We start from the raw sequence: 18,528 nt of genomic DNA, 5'->3' as shown, positions 1-18,528 counted from the left end.
GTTTTTTCAAGTGTTTATAACAAAGCTTGTAAGTGGGATTATCTAAAAGGTTAACAGTGAAGCCCCTATTTAAAAGCATGCCGATTCATAACACTACAAGACAGATAATAGAGAGTAAATTTTTTGTACCTGTACCTGAAGCCGGAATGAATTAGGAATTATGAATTACACTGTTTGCATTCTAATCCTGACAGAAAGAAGCATTGTGCAGATTTCTGGCCTGGAAAAAAGATTAGGAAATAACATCAAATTACACAAAGCTGAGGCATAATTTGTTCAAGAAGCAAGACTAAAGACATGCAGATAGCAACAAACAACACAAAAGGAAATGAAAAATGCAATCCACATCATACATATTTGATTCATAACATTGATATCATTTCAAGTTTTCTGTACTGGCCTCAGATATCTCGAAAACAATATCGAAAGATTATATGGTGTTTTCTGCCAATCTTAGGTTCTTTTGTACAGCCTCAGAAGGCTCTTGACTCTTATATAAGCAAACACTAATCTTCTACACAATTGAATCATACAAGAAAAACATTTCAAGCCTCAAGGTATTATAACATTAAACTAGGAGTTTAAGCAAGCAAAATCACACAAAAATGATTAAAAATTTAGTAGGCTTGGCTTGTCTATGACATGAACTTCTAATATATTTTTTGGATTGTTGAACCACAAATAATGATCCCATTGCCAACCTCTTGTTAGTGGGGTTCTCAGCCTTATTTATAGAGTATTCAATGGGCCTAAACATACTAATGGGCCTAACAATAGTCCCCCTTTGAAGTATTAAATTTTCAGATTTTTGGGCTTTGCTCTTTTTAGCATGTGGCTTTATCTTGCCGCCTTCTTTCTTTGAGGGGGTGATGTATGTGCAGATTAGAACTTACTCATTTATCAACAAGAATTTGTGAAGTCTTTTTGAGGAGATTTTGTGAGAGTTGATAGCTCATAATTCTCAAATTTCTAGTTCAGTTGTTATACTTCACGAGTTGAATCAATGATTTGATAAGTATGTGAGTCATAGAGGTCGTGCCACTCTAATTTGTGTTTAGGCAATTTGTGTGGAGATGATGATATAAATATATAATGAGGTAGTGAGGCGAATTTTTGTATAATTTGTGCGGAGATGATGATATATGAGATCGTGAGGCGATCCTTTGTATAACTTGTGTGGAATTGATGATGTGATGAGGTCGTGAGGCGAGCATTTGCATAAGTTGTGTGGAGTTGACGACGCGATGAGGTCGTGAGGCGAGTCTTTGTATAACTTGTGTGGAGTTGATGATGTGATGAGATCATGAGGCGAGCCTTTGTATAAGTTGTGTGGAGTTGACGACGCGATGAGGTCGTGAGGCGAGTCTTTGTATAGTTTATGTACAGTTGATGATTTGATGAGGTCGCGAGGTGAACCTTTATATAGTTTGAGTTGATGACGTCGTGAGGCGAATATTTGTATAATTTGAGTGAAGCTGATAATGTGATGAGGTCGTGAGATGAACCTTTATATCCTTGTGTTGAGTTGATGATATAATGAGGTTGTGACGCCTTGAAACTCTTATAAGCTGGGTTCACGATCATTGGGTTCATTGGGTTCACGATCATTTGAGCCATTGAGGTACATGAGGCGATATAAACATATGATGGTTATTGATGTTTACTTAGAGCAAGTCCAACAGCTCCCTTAAACATACTCTTAACTCCAAATATAAGAAATGTGACAAAAAAATGCACTGTTGGTCTTAGTGGTTCATTATATCACTAAGACAACTCTCTCATGACTTATCTTTAAGGAATCACAAGTTATCCCTTATTTCATTTTTGTCAATAAAAAATTGATTTATCTCTCTTCTTTTAAGTTCTTTTCTCTCTCTTCCTTTCATATCTCATTCAAATTTATTATTATTATAATAATAAAGAATGAAAATAAGGATCATTGTTGGAGTTCAAATTCAAAATCATGTCTTAAATCACTAAGAGTTAATATTTTATAATATTTATAAGGAACTTGTTAAGATACTGTTGAACTTGCTCTTAAGGTGCGTGAGGCGATGTTGAGATTTGGAGGAAGCTTTTAAGCAAATGTTGTAGATTGAGGTTCCATCGAGGGGCACGAGGTTTATCGGATTCACTTTTGGCTATTTTTTTATTCGCTCTTTTGCGAGATCTTTGGATTCACCACTCGCGAAGTCTTTGAATCTGCTCTTGGCGTGGATTCCCTCTTGGTGAGGATCCTTTAGGCGTAGAATTTTATGAGTGAATTTATGCGAGGTGGCGAGGTGTATTTATTCGCTCTAAGCGAGGTGTTTTGGATTCGCTCTATGTGAGGTGGCGAAGTGTATTTATTCGTTCTTTGCGAGACCGTTAACCAACAAAGTGTTGAACGCAGGTTGTGTTGTTAACTTGGATTCACTATATGCTGTTGGCGATGTTTTTTCTTTTTTCTAGGAGCAGATTCGACAGCTGACAAATTCCATATCGCAACTCGACCTCCGCTTTTATCTTCAAAACTTTTCAGCAATGAGATTGGAGATTGAGGCTTAAGTATGTTTCTGGTGGGAGTATTTTTCAAATTGAGCTTAATTGCTTCTTCGTGAACCTGTTAGATCAAAACAGATATGTAGGTTGTGACTTATATGTATGTATAATCTGGATGAATAAAGTAGGAAACGTCAGTGGAGAATGAGAAATCAACAAAGCCAGAAATGATAAGGCAAACGAATCAAAAAGCCATGATCCATTATTGATCCGTTAGTTTGGAGAGTTTATGCTGCGGTTGTTTAGGAGAGGTACACCCCTCCTTGTAGAGTCACCGTTGAACCACAAATAATGATCTCATTGCTAACCTCTTGTTAGTAGGGTTCTCAGCCTTAGAGTATCCAATGGCCTAACATGGATTGAATACGAAAGTGGTGATTCAAGTGAAAGTCAAGGTCATCTATGAGTTTAATTATCAAATTTAACTAGTATTATTTAATATCAAACAGATATCTCAAAATATGTGCTCAACAATTAAAATTTATTTTATGGAGTTCTAAACATTTTTCTTAAATCTTATTACACAACCAAATGAAAAGTTATGAATTCATAATATTTTAGATGATATTGCGAGATTTTTAAAAAAAATACTAATTAGTTTTATTTAAATAAAGAAAATAATTACAAAATAAAAAATATACAAGGGAGATTTCGTAGGTTTTAAGTAATAAGTAATCGATTCATCGTCTCGAGGTTTGAATCGAAAACCAGTAGGAATGTTGATCACTGTTAAGTAACCAGTCACGCTAAAATCTTAAGGTGGTAGAGGAAGGCTCGAACATGATCTTATACTCATTAACACTCCCCCTCAATCGTATGATACTTTTCGCTACGATTGACAACAACAAATACAATCAATACCAATATCAATACCAACAAGAAATATTTAAATTAAATAAATGGGGGTGGGAGGACTCGAACCCGAGTCCCTACCTAAACCGAGCTCTGATACCATGTTAACTTTAGAGATATAATACGAACGTAAAACATTATTACAATCAACACATAACTTATAATACATGTCCGAACTTATATAGAAAAACAATATAAGCTAAATACCGAAAATACCCTAATATATATAATATAATAATAAATATAATAAATATATATATATTCTAACATCCCCCCTCAAACTCACGATGCTGCAGCAATGAACATTGAGAGTTTGTCAGAAAAGAAACAAAATCGCGAAATAGAGTGAGTTTTTGTAAAAATATCAGCAATCTGCAGCGAAGAAGGAACAAAAGGCAATGAGATAGTGTCTTGCAGCAGATGATGGCGAGTAAGATGACAATCAATCTCAATATGTTTAGTGCGCTCATGAAATACCGAATTACGTGCAATATGAATTGCACTCTTATTATCACAATATAATGGGGTGGAACTAGGAAGGCTCACACCCAAATCTGCAAGTAAGCGACGTAACCAAACAATCTCACAAGTAGTGGAAACCATGGCACGATACTCAGCTTCTGAAGACGATCTCGAAACAACATCTTGTTTCTTACTCTTTCATGAAATAAGAGAATCACCAAGAAAAATATAAAACCCAGTTGTGAATTTACGATCCTGGGGATCACCAGCCCAATCAGCATCACTATAAGCACGCAAATCTAAAGATGAGTTAGAAGGAAACAAAAGACTCTAAAACTAAGTCCTACGAAGATACCTGAGAATGCGAAGAACTGCAGCCCAATGTACGATAGTTGGAAAAGTGACAAATTGACTAACTATATGAACATCATGTGCAATATCCGGACGAGTAACAGTGAGATAAACAAGACTATCAACAATCGTACGATATAAAGTAGGATCTGCTAAGGGAAGACCATCAGATGAAGAATATCTAGCATTCATCTCTAAAGGAGTTTCCACGGTCTTGTTATCAGTAAGACGTGCACGGTCAAGCAAATCAGCAATGTACTTAGATTGACACAAAAGATACCCCTTTGGTAAGCTAGCAACTTCAATTCCCAAAAAGTAACGGAGCAAATCCAAATCTTTCATAGCAAAACAACGAGCCAACTCACGTTTCAATGACTCAATACCATCACAATCATCACCAGTAATAATCATATCATCGACATATAAAGACAATAAGATACGACCAGCACTCGTAGATCGTACAAAAAGAGCAGAATCTTGATTACTAGGACGAAAACCAAGTGAATAAAGCACCGTAGAAAACTTCTCAAACCAACAACGAGATGATTGACGAAGACCATAAATAGATTTACGAAGTCTGCAGACATAACCTGGTTGATGCGGAAGTCCTGGAGGAGGTGTCATGTAAACTTCCTCGTGGAGATCACCATACAAGAATGCATTCTTAACATCCATCTGAAATATTTTCCACTTTCGAATAAAAGACACCGCAATCAAAGTACGAACAGTTGTCATCGTTGCAACAGGCGCAAATGTTTCTTCATAGTCCAAGCCATACTCTTGAGAGTAACCTCTAGCAACAAGTCGAGCCTTATAACGCTCAACGGATCCATCAGCTTTCGTCTTAATTTTATATACCCAACGACAACCAATTGTATGTTTTCCTGGAGGCAATGGGACTAAATCCCATGTATGAGTTTGATGTAAAGCAGTAAGTTCCTCGACCATAGCATTCTGCCATAGAGGATCATGAACAGCCTCTCTATATGATGCAGGCTCAGACAAATAGTGAACGGAAGTAACGAATGAAGCAAAATATGGGGAATAAGATGAATAAGCAAAATCAGGTAGTTGGGTGGACTTACGTATGCGAGTAGACAAGCGAACTGGCGGAGGAGTTGAACTTTCGGTAGACGATTGAGTGGGAGGAGAATCTAAAATCTCTGGTGACGATTGACTGGTTATAGAAGCAGGTGAAGACGTCGGAGATGTTGGAGTCCGAGATGTAGATGTAGAAGTTGGTGGAAATGTGGGAGTTTGAGATGTAGATGCCTCCGGAACTGAAGTATTAGAATTTGTGGTTGAAGCATCCTCAATATTTGTGTCAAAAGGATCAATTCGAATAAGCTCTTCTTGTGTCATATGATGCGAACTAGCAGGTACAGAGAAAAACGGAATATGCTCCAAAAAGTAAACATGCCGAGAAACATACAATTTTCCACTGACCGGGTCAAAACAACAATATCCTTTATGGGTAACATCATAGCCCAAAAATACATATAAAGCAGATTTAGCAGACAATTTACTACGCTCAACCTGGGGTTTAAGAACAAAGCAGGTACAACCAAAGACACGCAAGGAAGCATAATCAGGCACTTCATCATATAATTTCTCAAAAGGTGACAAACCAGAAATTTGAGCAGTTGAAATTCGGTTAATCACATAAACAGCAGTAAGAAGTGCTTCACCCCACAATACACTTGGAACATCAGCCGACAACAAAAATGAGCGAGTTGTTTCAACAAGATGACGATGTTTTCTTTCAGCAACACCGTTCGGTTGAGGAGTGTCAGTACATGAGGTTTGACTTATAGTCCCATCAGAAGCAAGCAAGCGACAAAAAGCATTAGATCTGTATTCACCTCCCAAATCACAACGAAAACATTTAATGACAGCTTTATGTTGAGTTTTTTATGAGTTCTAAAATCTTTAAAAATATTCAAAAAAATCAGACCTACGCTTCATAAGATAAATCCACGTATAACCAGTGAAATCATCAATAAACGAAACATAATATCTAGATCCTCCTTTTGTGGACGTAGGAGCAGGTCCCCACACATCAGAATGCACAATATCAAACGGAGCAAGAGAATACGTAACACTATTATGAAAAGGTAAATCAACGAATTTCGCTAATTTACAACCGCTACAGTTAGAAATATCATGAGCTTTTAGTTGTCCCAAGGCTCCAATTGAAACTAAAAATTGTAAACGAGATTGAGAAACATGACCTAAACGAGCATGTCATATGTAGAAGCCAGAAGACAAATCACTCAAACGAAAGGATGATAAATCAACACTAGGAGTTCCCATAGCAAATACATTGAGTTCATCCAAAACATAAAGTCCTCCCGGCTTACGACCTTTCCCAATTACTTTTTGAGATCTCGGATCCATAACACAACAAGTAGTAGAAGAAAAAGAATCCAAGTAACTAGATTCACATATTTGACTAATCAAAACAAGATTTAATTTGAGATCCGAAATATAATAAACATCAAAGAGAGATACCGTTGGGGTAACTACAAAACCAACACCTCGTAATGACATAGGAGTGCCATCAGCAGTCATGATGGATAAAGATGAATCATCAGAAAACGAAACGAAAGACGTCCAATGAGGAGACATGTGATGGGATGCACCTGAATCCAGAATCCATAGAGAAGAATATAAACTTGAAGTACCAATTGACAAAAGACCTGTTGATGATGAGACATACATGTCGAGATATTGCTGAAACTAAATTCAAACCAAATCAGAAATAAAGTCAAATCCAAATTCAACACCAAATTTAAACTGTATCCAAATTCAATCAAGAAACCAAAACCGAAATCAAATCCAAACTCAAATAACCAATTCACCATATTTAAACTGTATCCAAATTTAATCAAGAAATCAAACCCGAAATCAAATCCAAACTCAAATAACCAATTCCAATCCAAAATCGAATCCGAAAGGAGATCGAAACCAATTTCAATTCCGATTGCAAATCCAAAACTAATATCAAATCTCAAGCAGATAAATCAATTAATACAATTGTAACATCCCAATAATCGAGTACTACAAAATCCAATCAATAAAATAACCCAAAATACAAGATCAACAACGATGAAAAGAATGAATTAAAGTAAACAGTAACCTATTGTAACCATCAAAAAATCGATTTCTGGAGCTCCAAATACGATCTCCACCGTTCAAAATTTAGATACCGATGCAAAAAAGACGTGGTTAAAATTTCAGGATGATCCAACTAAACTTCCACGATCACTCGAAACCAAGCTCTGATACCATGTTAAGTAACCAGTCACGCTAAAACCTTAAAATGGTAGGGGAAGGCCCGAACAGGATCTTATACTCATTAACAATCACCTCTTTCACCATCATCAAACATTCAAGAAAAAAATTAAGACAAGTAATGTAATGATAGTAAATTTTAGAAAAAAAAGTGATGTAATAATTGAGAACGAGAAATTAGAAAGAAGTAATACTGGTACAATGTAAAATCCGGTGAATGGAGTCTATATAAATAGGAAAATTACGATGCATATTCACAAGATTTTACAATGTTAGTATTGAATATCTTTTCCATTAGACTTGTATTGAAATATATTTTTTTATTTTTTTGAATTATAATTTTTAGTTCAGGGGTGAAGAATAGACTTCACAATAAATTGGAATTAGAGCCAATTTAAAATTTTATCTGCTTGACTTTTTGCGATCAAATTGACCGAACTTTGAATGAAAATTTCATATATTCCTAGTTATAAAACAATTATAAAATATATATCACTAGAAAGTATCCAAAATATACTTTAATATGTATATCCTAGTTTTTCAAATTAATAAAAGGATAAGTTTTAATTTAGTCAAGTTAATTTGACCGCAAAAAATCAAAGAGATAAATTGGGACGAATGTATCACCAGAAAAACATGATTATTTGGGCAAAATTTACAGGATACAAACAGCAATGAACTCAATAATTATATGGCATTTCCAAAAGGTTATGGTTTTTAGACTTAAACCAAGCATTAACATACTAACTAGCTCTTGTCTTTATTAACTAAACTACAATTTGCCTAGAGTGAAAACAAAAATCTGAAGCAAGAAACATACTCCCTCCATCCCGGTGGGTTGTTTACGTACACTGTTTGCACGTATTTCGAGGCTTCAATAAAGTATAGTTTCATAATGTTTTCTTTTAAAAAAATCTGAATAAAAGTTTAAATATGAAACTTTTTTTCAGAATTTTTTTTAAAAATAAATAAATTATGGAAGTATACTTTAAACGAACATTGAAAAGCATGCCGAAAAGTAACGTAAACAATCCATTGGAACTGAGGGAGTACTTCACTAACAAAACAAACACTAAATGTAGTAAGAATCATGAGGAAGTGCTAATTTCAACACTGCCAGAAGACCACTCATTCATGTTATAAGTTGGTTTCTCAAAATCCCAGTTCAGAATCTCCCTTGCATATTTAGTGCTTCATCTACACATTCAGCTTCCAGTCCATTAACTCGCGACACGTATAATCTGTTTCCTGTTAAGGAATAGAACTCTGCTTTGAACTTTGATGCAATGTAATGGAATGCGCGTTGAGCTAATGAAGGATTAGAGTTGCTGCCACTGTTAGAGTTTGGATTACTACTAAGCACTGGATTGAAATCGCGTAACCATTCACAAAGAGTGAGAGGAACCTGCTCAATCGACTCTTCAAAAAGGTCGAATTTTGTGAGTATCAGAAGAAAGTCCTTGTCAGAAGAGATTGGATGGTTCACAATGGTTTCAAACAAATTTTTGCTCTTCAGCATATTGTTTGTAGCATCACCGTTAGCATTATACGAAAACTGACAGTAATCTGTCAAAGAAACACAGTATATGACAAGATCAACTTCTTCGAACATTTGTAACCACTTGCAGTTCTTGCCAAGGCTACTCGAGTGCACTCTGATGAGTTGGTATCTGCAAGAGCAAAGGTCTGTAAGTAAAGATTTATCGGGTTAAATATCAAAGTGGTCACTCAACTGAAGGTCATATATCAGTTTAATCATCAAACTTAGCGGGGTATAAATATCAAACAGATACCTCAAAATATCAAAACAGATACCTCAACATAGCATATTGGATGAAACACTAATGACTTATCTTTTACTCAGTTAAATCCATAGACGAAAAAGACCTTATGACATTGTAAGATTGATAATTCATTCATAACTAAACAAAAAAAACATAAATTTGATTGAAACGGTATCAAGCTTGTCTGTTACAGTAGCTCCTAAACTAGTACAAAGGATCTTCATAAGATTCCCTTTCAACACAAAGTTTCTGAAACTCGAGATTGTTCAGTGACACCTAACACCCTTAGCTGAGCTCTGATACCATGTTAAATAACTAGCACACTAAAACCTTAAGGTGGTAGAGGAAGACCCGAACAGAATCTTATACTCTTTAACACTGCCTAGATGACATATGTAAATGAAGAGAATTTGTAACCAAACCTTTTCAGGGGATCACTGTGATCAGTGGTGTCCATGTAGCTGTCCTGAACTGACTGCGGGAATGAAAATTCCATGCTGGCGATCCCATTAGAAGAAGTAATCCCCTCAGCATACAGAATGTCGATGTCAGAAGGCTCATAGTCCACCCTCGAGATTTCAATAGCCTTTAAAATGTAACTCATCAAACTATGCACAAATTACTTGAAACTTGAAAGTACAATGAGCAAAGTATTAAACTGTGCATAAATTACTTGCAGGATCAATTTCGTTAACTGAGGATTGTAAAAGCTTACTCGATTTAAAAAGTAACTGACGCCTTGAGGAAGCACTTGCATTTCATTTTTCCTTTTGTATGTGGCCTGAATGGCTTTATCTTTCCACAATTCCTCCACTAGTGGTGCATACTCTCGAGCTGAAGCTGGAAATATGGCATCTAAATTTCCAGACATCATAACTTGGAGAAGCCAATCAGAGAAGGCTCTTAGTCTTTTGTTGATGGAATAAATATTTTCTTCACAAATCGGGTCAGTATTCTCTATGCCTACATGAGCATAACATATGCTTCAGTCTCAAATGATATTAAAACTTTATATAATTTAGTAAACCGTAAAGACCTAGTAAAACTGCAGAACGTATAGGGTTTTAGTCCAGCAGAACTTAAAGTTAAACTGCAGAACGTATAATTTAGTTGATAAGGAGGTCCAGTTAGCTTTTACAAGAACGATATATGGCTAACAGAGTGAATTTTATTTTTCTGTACCTGAGGGACCAAGTTGATCAGCATGTTCAATCCTCATTTTGTTTAAACTTTCCTCTTCAAATCGTTCACGATCCTCAAGAAGAATACCGATATAGTAGTACAGCTTGCTCTGAATTACAGATTTAATTTCTTGACGCTCATCTTCAGAGAAAGGAGAATTGTATAAAATTCTTGCCTATAGAACATATAGGAATTAGGAAAATACACCGACGAGTTGGACCTTTTTCTGTCAGTATATACTTGTACATAAAGTGAGGTCATGATTGTTCAGAAGGATTTATGAAGGTGAATGATGTAATACCTGTTTAAATATGGTACTGGTTCCAGATTTCTCAGAACCAACCATGAGAAATTTATAAGGTTTTTTCTGCTCAAGGTTGCTCGTAGCAACTTTGCTAGTAACTCTATCATCTTCTTCTGTACCAGAATGTGCAGTCTCAGAAGGGATTGGCAAAGATAAAATAACAGAAAGTAGTTTGATTCTACGCTGAAAGATAGCATCCGTCAGAGAGTCAGATGAAGTTTAAACAAGTAAAGTTATCATCCGAAACACTACAGCCTACCTTGAATAATTTTTGCTTCATGACATTATTTTGCCCCTCCTCCTGGAAGGAACCATCAGCACTCATCCAGAAGTGTGGTTTTCCTTCACAATTGATTCCTGCCAACTATAAGTCGCGACATTATGGTCCAAACACATTATACAGAATCGCGTACTTGCAATGTGAAAATATGATCTTGTTTACCTCTAGCATCCAGCGCTCAGATTTAGTGATCGCTCTATTATTTACCAAAATGTCTGTACTGCCATTGCTAGCATTTGGCATGATCGGATCACCTACAGACAGTTGAGCGCTAATGATCTGGCAGGGCTTCTTTCCTTCCTGTATGAACAAGACAGCTGATCTATAATTATAAGCCTACAAACTTAACATTTATAAGTTGAATTAGAAATGAGTAATCCTCACCTTTCCCCATAGTCCAGACACCTTGTCATACCAGTACTTTCTTGGTTCTAGATTTTTCGGGGGGTTTGGACAGCATAGTAACTCAACCAGCTCTGCTTCAGTAAGTGATCTACCATTTACATAGATAAGTTCAGGTGGAAATTGATTGGCTTTGCATGATATCTCATGCCTCATGATCTCTTTTGATCTTGCATTAACGTGTAATCGTTTAAGCAGCCTAGAACATTTTCCTAGTGTTGCTCTCTTTGTCTCATCAATCCTATAACCAATGCAAGTGACACATTTTCTTCCTTCTGGCATTGATCCCATTGCTCTGATCACACACTTGTAGCAATACTTTGCACCACAAACCAAGCAAGCTTCCTTCTGTGTGAATCGGTTTCCTTTGAGACATAAATGGCACAATCCCTTTTTAACATTAGATGTGCTTCTTTGCTTTTCTTGTACAACAACTGACTCAACCTGATCATTCTCCCTATGAACAATATCACTCAATTCAGGATCACGAAACGTCACAATCTGTGTTCTATGGTGAGAAGACTTGGCCTCATGAACAGACTCCTCTTCTTCTGTAATTTCAGAGCAAACAACAGAAGATCTCAATCCCGCTTCATCAAGATCTGAAGCAAGACCTTCCCCTTCACCATCACTGACACACTCCACATCCGAGTTTCGTGACAATTCATGTGAATTATCAAGACTATCTGAAAACCCTGATGTCCCTGAACTTTCATTTCTATTCAATACCCTCCTTGTTATAAACTCACAACCATCAGAATACCCTGATTCACCTGAATCATCAATCACATTAACAACTCTAAATGATGCACCTTGTACACTAGACAATCGAACTTCACGAGCTTCATCAAATCCACCTGAATCCATTACAGAAATCGGAGAATTAGCTGCAGCTTGTAAACCTGACAGTCTCTCATCTGACAACTTCTTGATCATATGATCCTTCCTCTTTTTAGCTACAGGCTGAACAACAGGCAGTGACAAATTACTCAAACTAGAAGTAGAAACCTCTGCAGCTGTTGGAATCCGACCAACATCCACAGGAACCACCCGGGGAATATCGTAATTCACAGGAGGGCCATTATACTGCATAGCAAATGAGTACTCCATGCTGTACTCATCATCAGCACCAAAACTCGAATCGGAAGGATTGGTGGGTAAAAATCTTCTAAAAAAACTAGCCATCTGGTTAAATCTTTATCCCTGTTCTTAGACAATAGATTCAACTCAACTGCAAACAAAAAAAAAACTTGAAAATTTGAAAAAAAATAGATGATCTTATTGGTTCTTTGAGCAACTAGGTTCTCACAAGAACAACTAAAGTTAAGACAGAGAATATCACCTAAATCACCATAATCTATCTAAATTGCTGAAGCAATAAAATAAATATTTAAGAACACACATGAGTTTACTACAAGTCAATGTACACAAGAATGAAATTTTCATTCTCATTTTCAACTATTAACTAACTAAGAAGAAAACACAACACTTGACCGAGTCTGTAACATTTTTTTGTTGACTAAATTCATCCTTTAAATCTCCTTTTTATTGCGAATAAAAACAATTTACGTATAAAAAATGAGCCCGTGCATTGACCTCAAGTCCTTAACCATATTCTACATGATATCGTGATATGATATGCTGTAATATACGTTTATTATGGATTCGGGATCCTTTATAAATATAAAAATAGTGATGGACTAATGAGAAAGGTTGAACTTATACATTGTTTTACGAGAGGTCAAGAGTTCGTTTTCTGCGTGCGGAAGGCAGGGAGAGGTGAGACTTGAAAGGAGACTTGTGAGGCAAACAAAGACCAATTCTTGGTAAAGAAAATCAAACGCGTTTGGCAGGGGAAATAGTTAAAGGATAGGGGATGGGGATGTTAACGTAAAAAAACAAAAGAATGGGGGCAGTGTTTTTCTAACTTCTCTGAACACAAACTTGGAATAATGAAATAAAGAGAGTAGGCACTGGCCCCTTCACCTTTTGTCTCATTGTGGTGCATGGACATTTTAATAGTTTATGTGTTGGAAATTTCCTCATGTCGCATGTCATTGCTGGTGTGTTCCTTAAATGGATTTAAGTTATTTATAGACTTAGACAAAAAAACAAAAAAAAAATATGATATATATTTTTTTTGGTTTTATCATGATTATTTATAACAGTAAGAGTATTTAAAATCTTTATATATACAAGTCAACAATTAATATATACCAAATCGCTAAACTTTTTGAACTGACCTGCAACCGATTTTTGAGTTCGATACACATTCGGCTTTGGAATTTTGGGTGTTATAATGGTTTCAGAGTTTTGTCTGGTCGGAAATGCAGAGGCGGTGATCGGGGTCCGTATGCATCTGTTTGTGAGATCGACGTCCTCGTCGATTGTATAAAAGCGGTGTATGGTACGCATTCGGCCGTGGGTTTGGGTGCTATATTTTCAGCAGTGTTTTGAATCAGTTGACTTGGACGAGCATACGGAAATCTGAATTCCATCGATCAAATATTTAAGCAAGTAGTCAGTCGAATACTAGGACGTTTAAAATAAATACTTGAAAAATTGATTAATTACTCTAATTTTAAAGAGGTAACATTTAGAAATGATTTCCGAGTTTGATAATCTTTGCTTATTATTTTTCTCAGCAGCAATTAATTTTGTGCACTCCTCTAGTATGTCCTGGTATGACATGTCACAGTCAAAATGCAATGAGTTCGAAGCAAATTTAATGCAAAGGAATATGTCAAAAAAACAGCAAATATGTTTGGATTAGCTTATCTTTAGGAGAGAACAGTTATTCTCTGAAATCAACTATTACCTGATGTCATACTGTAATAGATTCCTCCTTGTAACTAGCTTACTGACAGCTTAGTGACTGTCCTATCACGGGTCTTGATTAATATTTATATATTTTTAATTTTATTTCATATAATTTTATTAAAATTCTATACAAATAATTAAATATTAAATAATGATTATATAATTATAATTTCAAGTTGGGGTCAAATATTATATGATTGATGAGATCTTATTCATAAATAATAATATAAATATTTGTTATTGGTGAGTGAGAGTCAAATCTGAAAACTTATATGTATCTTTATAAATAATATAAATATTTGTTGTTAAGGGAATTCAAACCTGAGAACTTAGATGTATTTTTATAAATAATAATATAAAAGTTTGTTGTTGACGAGATTCGAACCTGAGAACTTTAGTATGTGAATCTAACGGCTCTGATTATTTGATGATGAAGATCTGACGGTCGTGATGTAAAGGGATAACCAAAATGAGCGGTCAACCAAACTACAAATTATACACCATTTCGGTTATTATAGTATAGTATAGATATCCTCCGTCTCGATTTTGTTGTTCATTATTATTATTTTCCTTAATCACAAAATAACGATTTATCTGATTAATATGATAAATACTCCCTCTATTTTTTAATATATGATATTTGACTTTTTGGCACACATATTTAGGAGGGTTGATAACATAGTTAGAATTATGATTTTTTTAAAAAAAAAATTAATAAAAATATGAGATCAAAACTTTTATTCACAAAAAGAATTTTTCGGAAAAAATTATTTTAACTATATGGTCAAACCTCCTAAACATGTGTGTCAGAAAGTCAATCATCATATAATAAAAAACAGAGGGAGTAAAAGATAAGTTACAGGTTTATAAAAGGTAAAATCTGTTATTCTAGTTTTTTATATTATGACAATTATTATTATAATTGATTGGATTGAAAAAAGGTGATTTTAGATTGATTGATAAGAAAAACGAGACAGGGGAGCCACTGGATTTTTAATATTGGGGGACGGCAGGATCGGCATGCATTTCAAAAATCTCGTTTAACATGATTTTCTAAATAATTTTAAATATTTTTTTTTAAATAAAAATATAATGTTTTAACTTTTATACAGAAAATGAAAATTCTAAAAATAAATTATAGAACTATATTTTGATAGTAGCCTTAAAATGTGTGTGAAACATAAGAAAAAAGTATGTAAATAATCAAGTGGGACAGAGGGAGTATTATTTTACGCGCATTTTTTAAATATTTTTTATAATAATCTTATAAGTATTATTTTAAAACCAAAATGTGAATTGTAGTATTCATTACAAGCAAAACTTAAAGGGAAAGTCATATTTTCAAACCTTGTGATGGGCCGAAGTTGTTTAAGCAGTAAGCAGATGGGCTAAATCTTGTTTTCGTTTGTCCACACATTTGATTCTTTAAACAATGGAAAATACGGCGTACAAAATTTTGTACATAATGACATGTGAAATGTTTTAATTGGAATGACCTCTTATACACATCAACAACCCTAATTAAAACACCCTACATCAATTTTCATGTTATTATGTATAATTTTTTTGTACAAAATTCGGTACACCTAGCACTGTTCAATTATACAATTTACTCTTATTATCTGATGGATATTTTTTTTTTGACGAAAAATGGATATTTTGTATTATAATTACAATAGTCGATTAATCGTTAATGTTTACGGTTTAGTACTGTTAAAAATATTATGTATTGTTAAAATTGTTTTTTCTTTAAATTTTTCCAGGATATTTTAATGAAAATTGTATTTCTTTTACTGCACAAAGCATAGCATTATGTGGAATTTAATGTGAATTTAACATTTTTTTGCTTGAAGAGCAACGTCATAAACATCCATGCATGATGTCATATACAAACGATATGTTTAAAACCACAAGGACTATAAGAACTCAAAACTAACAATGTGAACTCAAATATTTCGACATTTGATACAATTTAATCATACATGTGAAAAATATAGCTATGATATCAAAACATGGTGCACTCATAGTACTACCAAATTGATCCAAACCATGAAGTCAAGTCACTATCTTGACATACATGTTCATATCAACAAAATTCATACGCGGTGGTTGAGATTTTGACTTTCTAATAATTTGATTATTGAATGATATTTATATTTAACTGTTAAAAAATATTTCTTCCGTTATAAATTAGTTCTCATATTTAAGTTTTACACGTAATTTAAGGTGTAATGACAGCATATTTTTGTTGATTATTTTATAATTTTTTTGTAAATGAAAATTTAAATCAGAAAAAATTAAAAAAATAATCAAGAACGTATACGATCAAGTCACCTTAAAATACACGTAAAAATCAAATGAGACAACTTGTTTCGGACGGAAAGTAGAAAATTAACGTTGTGTTCCCGAATTTAGGATAGAAAAAAAAAAGAATAGAAAATAACTAATTTTCCTTTCTCTCATAATCTTTCCAAAAAACGGGAAGAAGATTTTGGAGACAAAAATAAAAAAAACTTATTCCCAAATCTGCAGTTTTCTTTTCATTTCTTTCATAAAAGTTGTTTAGGAACAAGTTGAAGAAATTTATTTTTTACATTTCTTTTCTTTTCTTTCCAAAAAAAGTTTCTGGAACACAGCGTAAAACGACGCTTCAAGGTTCAATATATGTTCAATTTATAACTTTGTATTGAAAATTGAAATCCACTCTTTCAAACATCATTTTTTACATTTTATGTTTACAAACTAAACACAACAAATATTAACACAACACCATCAACCCAAACATTATAAGCAAAAATTCAGCCTTCTATGTTGACATCCACGGCGGCGCGTTTCCTTCACTCTCCGAAATGATCAACCTCATGCGCGTGTTCAGACAATCTCCAAACCTTAACAGAACTATCCAGACTACCACTATACAATCTCCACCGTTGATCCTCATCCTCCTCATCTTCAGTAAACACTCCCTTCCTCCTCCACAATACTCAAACACTTGACTGGCCCACTATGCCCCACCAACACCGTCAAACACGAGTGGTCCCCACTCACCTCCCTCCTCCACACACAAATATTCTTATCAGCGGACCCACTCACAACCAAACTCCCCGCCACCTGCCAAGCACAACACCGCCATCTTATGCCCTTTCAACGCGCCGCCGTAATACAAACTCTTCTCCTCACGCACCCAATAACTAATCAACCCATCCGACGCGCCGCTATAAACCACTCCGCTCCCCGCAACCGCAACCGCCGTCACCGCGAACTCTTGTTTCGACAACGTTTGCACCAAAACATGCCTCATAACCTTTTTCACCGCCTCTCTCCGCCACATTTTTACCGTACCATCGGCCGACCCGGTAAAAACCAAACCCTCATGCACCGCTACAGAATTTACCGCGTCATCATGCGCATTTACCGACTCCATGCACTTCAAATCGGACAATCTCCACACTTTTACCGTTTTATCCCACGAACCGGAATATAATAAACCGTTTTCTTCATCTAAACTCATGCATGACACCGCATCAAAATGCTTAATCCACGGCACGTTACGATGGCGTCGTACTTTCACGTAACTTTTCGGGTTCATCGAACTTTTAATATAATCTTTACTAGTAGGTAAATTTCCAATGCGCTTATACACTATTTTTTGCCCTAACGGAACTTGCCAAACCCTAATTTTACCGTCTTGATGGCCGGTAAATATTTTGTTACCCGTTACGATAATGGCCTTAACGAGGCCGCTGCGAGATTTGAATCCCGAAAACTCTTTCAAATTTTTCCAAACATGTATATTCTGGCTTTCTGATCCGGTATACAGAATGTTACCGGATGCAGCTAGCGAATATACATGACCTTCTTCGCGAACAAGTGATCCGATCAGTCCCGGTTGCCATGAACACGTGTCGTTTGTATCAGTATATTGATGAATCCAGGGTGAGTTTATGAACGGAGAAATAGGTTGATTCCACGGAGAAAATACGTAAGGAGAAGCCGAGGGAGTGTCGTAAAGAGGCGGGCTCGGGACCGAGGCACTGCTCAATCGGTGGTGCACGAATTCGACGTCTTCTTCGTTGTTTAAGATGTTTATATCGGAATGTAGTAGTAGGGTTTCTAGTTTCTGTCGCGGTCTGTGAGTTTCTGTCACGACCGTCTTAATGACCTTCTGATTGGTCATAACGGGATATACTGAATATATTTAGTTTCGTTTACAGGATACTTAAACAAAAGGATTGCAAAAGATAAGATATAACGAG

General features: G+C 35.3%; 1 protein-coding gene and 1 pseudogene across 1 annotated transcript; both read right to left on the bottom strand.

Moving 5' to 3' along the window:
* Nucleotides 1–8,160: 8,160 nt before the first annotated feature.
* LOC141686810 (extra-large guanine nucleotide-binding protein 1-like) lies at nt 8,161–13,358 on the bottom strand. Its single transcript, XM_074491888.1, has 9 exons — nt 13,178–13,358; nt 11,435–12,683; nt 11,213–11,350; nt 11,030–11,134; nt 10,768–10,953; nt 10,467–10,641; nt 10,000–10,247; nt 9,707–9,870; nt 8,161–9,170 (listed from the first exon to the last, which is right to left on the bottom strand). Exons 2-9 carry the CDS (start codon nt 12,635–12,637, stop codon nt 8,666–8,668), a joined length of 2,724 nt encoding a protein of 907 aa, XP_074347989.1. The 5' UTR covers nt 12,638–12,683; nt 13,178–13,358; the 3' UTR covers nt 8,161–8,665.
* Nucleotides 13,359–16,928: 3,570 nt separating this feature from the next.
* On the bottom strand, nt 16,929–18,528 carry LOC141686963 (protein JINGUBANG-like; annotated as a pseudogene).

Source organism: Apium graveolens, chromosome 9 (assembly GCF_009905375.1).
Source record: "Apium graveolens cultivar Ventura chromosome 9, ASM990537v1, whole genome shotgun sequence".
In the NCBI taxonomy this organism is placed as follows: Eukaryota; Viridiplantae; Streptophyta; class Magnoliopsida; order Apiales; family Apiaceae; genus Apium; species Apium graveolens.
This window is presented reverse-complemented; position numbering and strand designations above follow the sequence as displayed.

Excerpts from the sequence above, each read along its gene's own strand:
- LOC141686810 (XM_074491888.1), bottom strand. The coding sequence starts at position 12,637 with ATGGCTAGTTTTTTTAGAAGATTTTTACCCACCAATCCTTCCGATTCG. Across the intron at positions 11,135-11,212 it reads CTGAGCGCTGGATGCTAGAG|TTGGCAGGAATCAATTGTGA; the intron begins GTAAACAAGATC and ends CGCGACTTATAG. Across the intron at positions 9,171-9,706 it reads CACAGTGATCCCCTGAAAAG|ATACCAACTCATCAGAGTGC; the intron begins GTTTGGTTACAA and ends TTGCTCTTGCAG.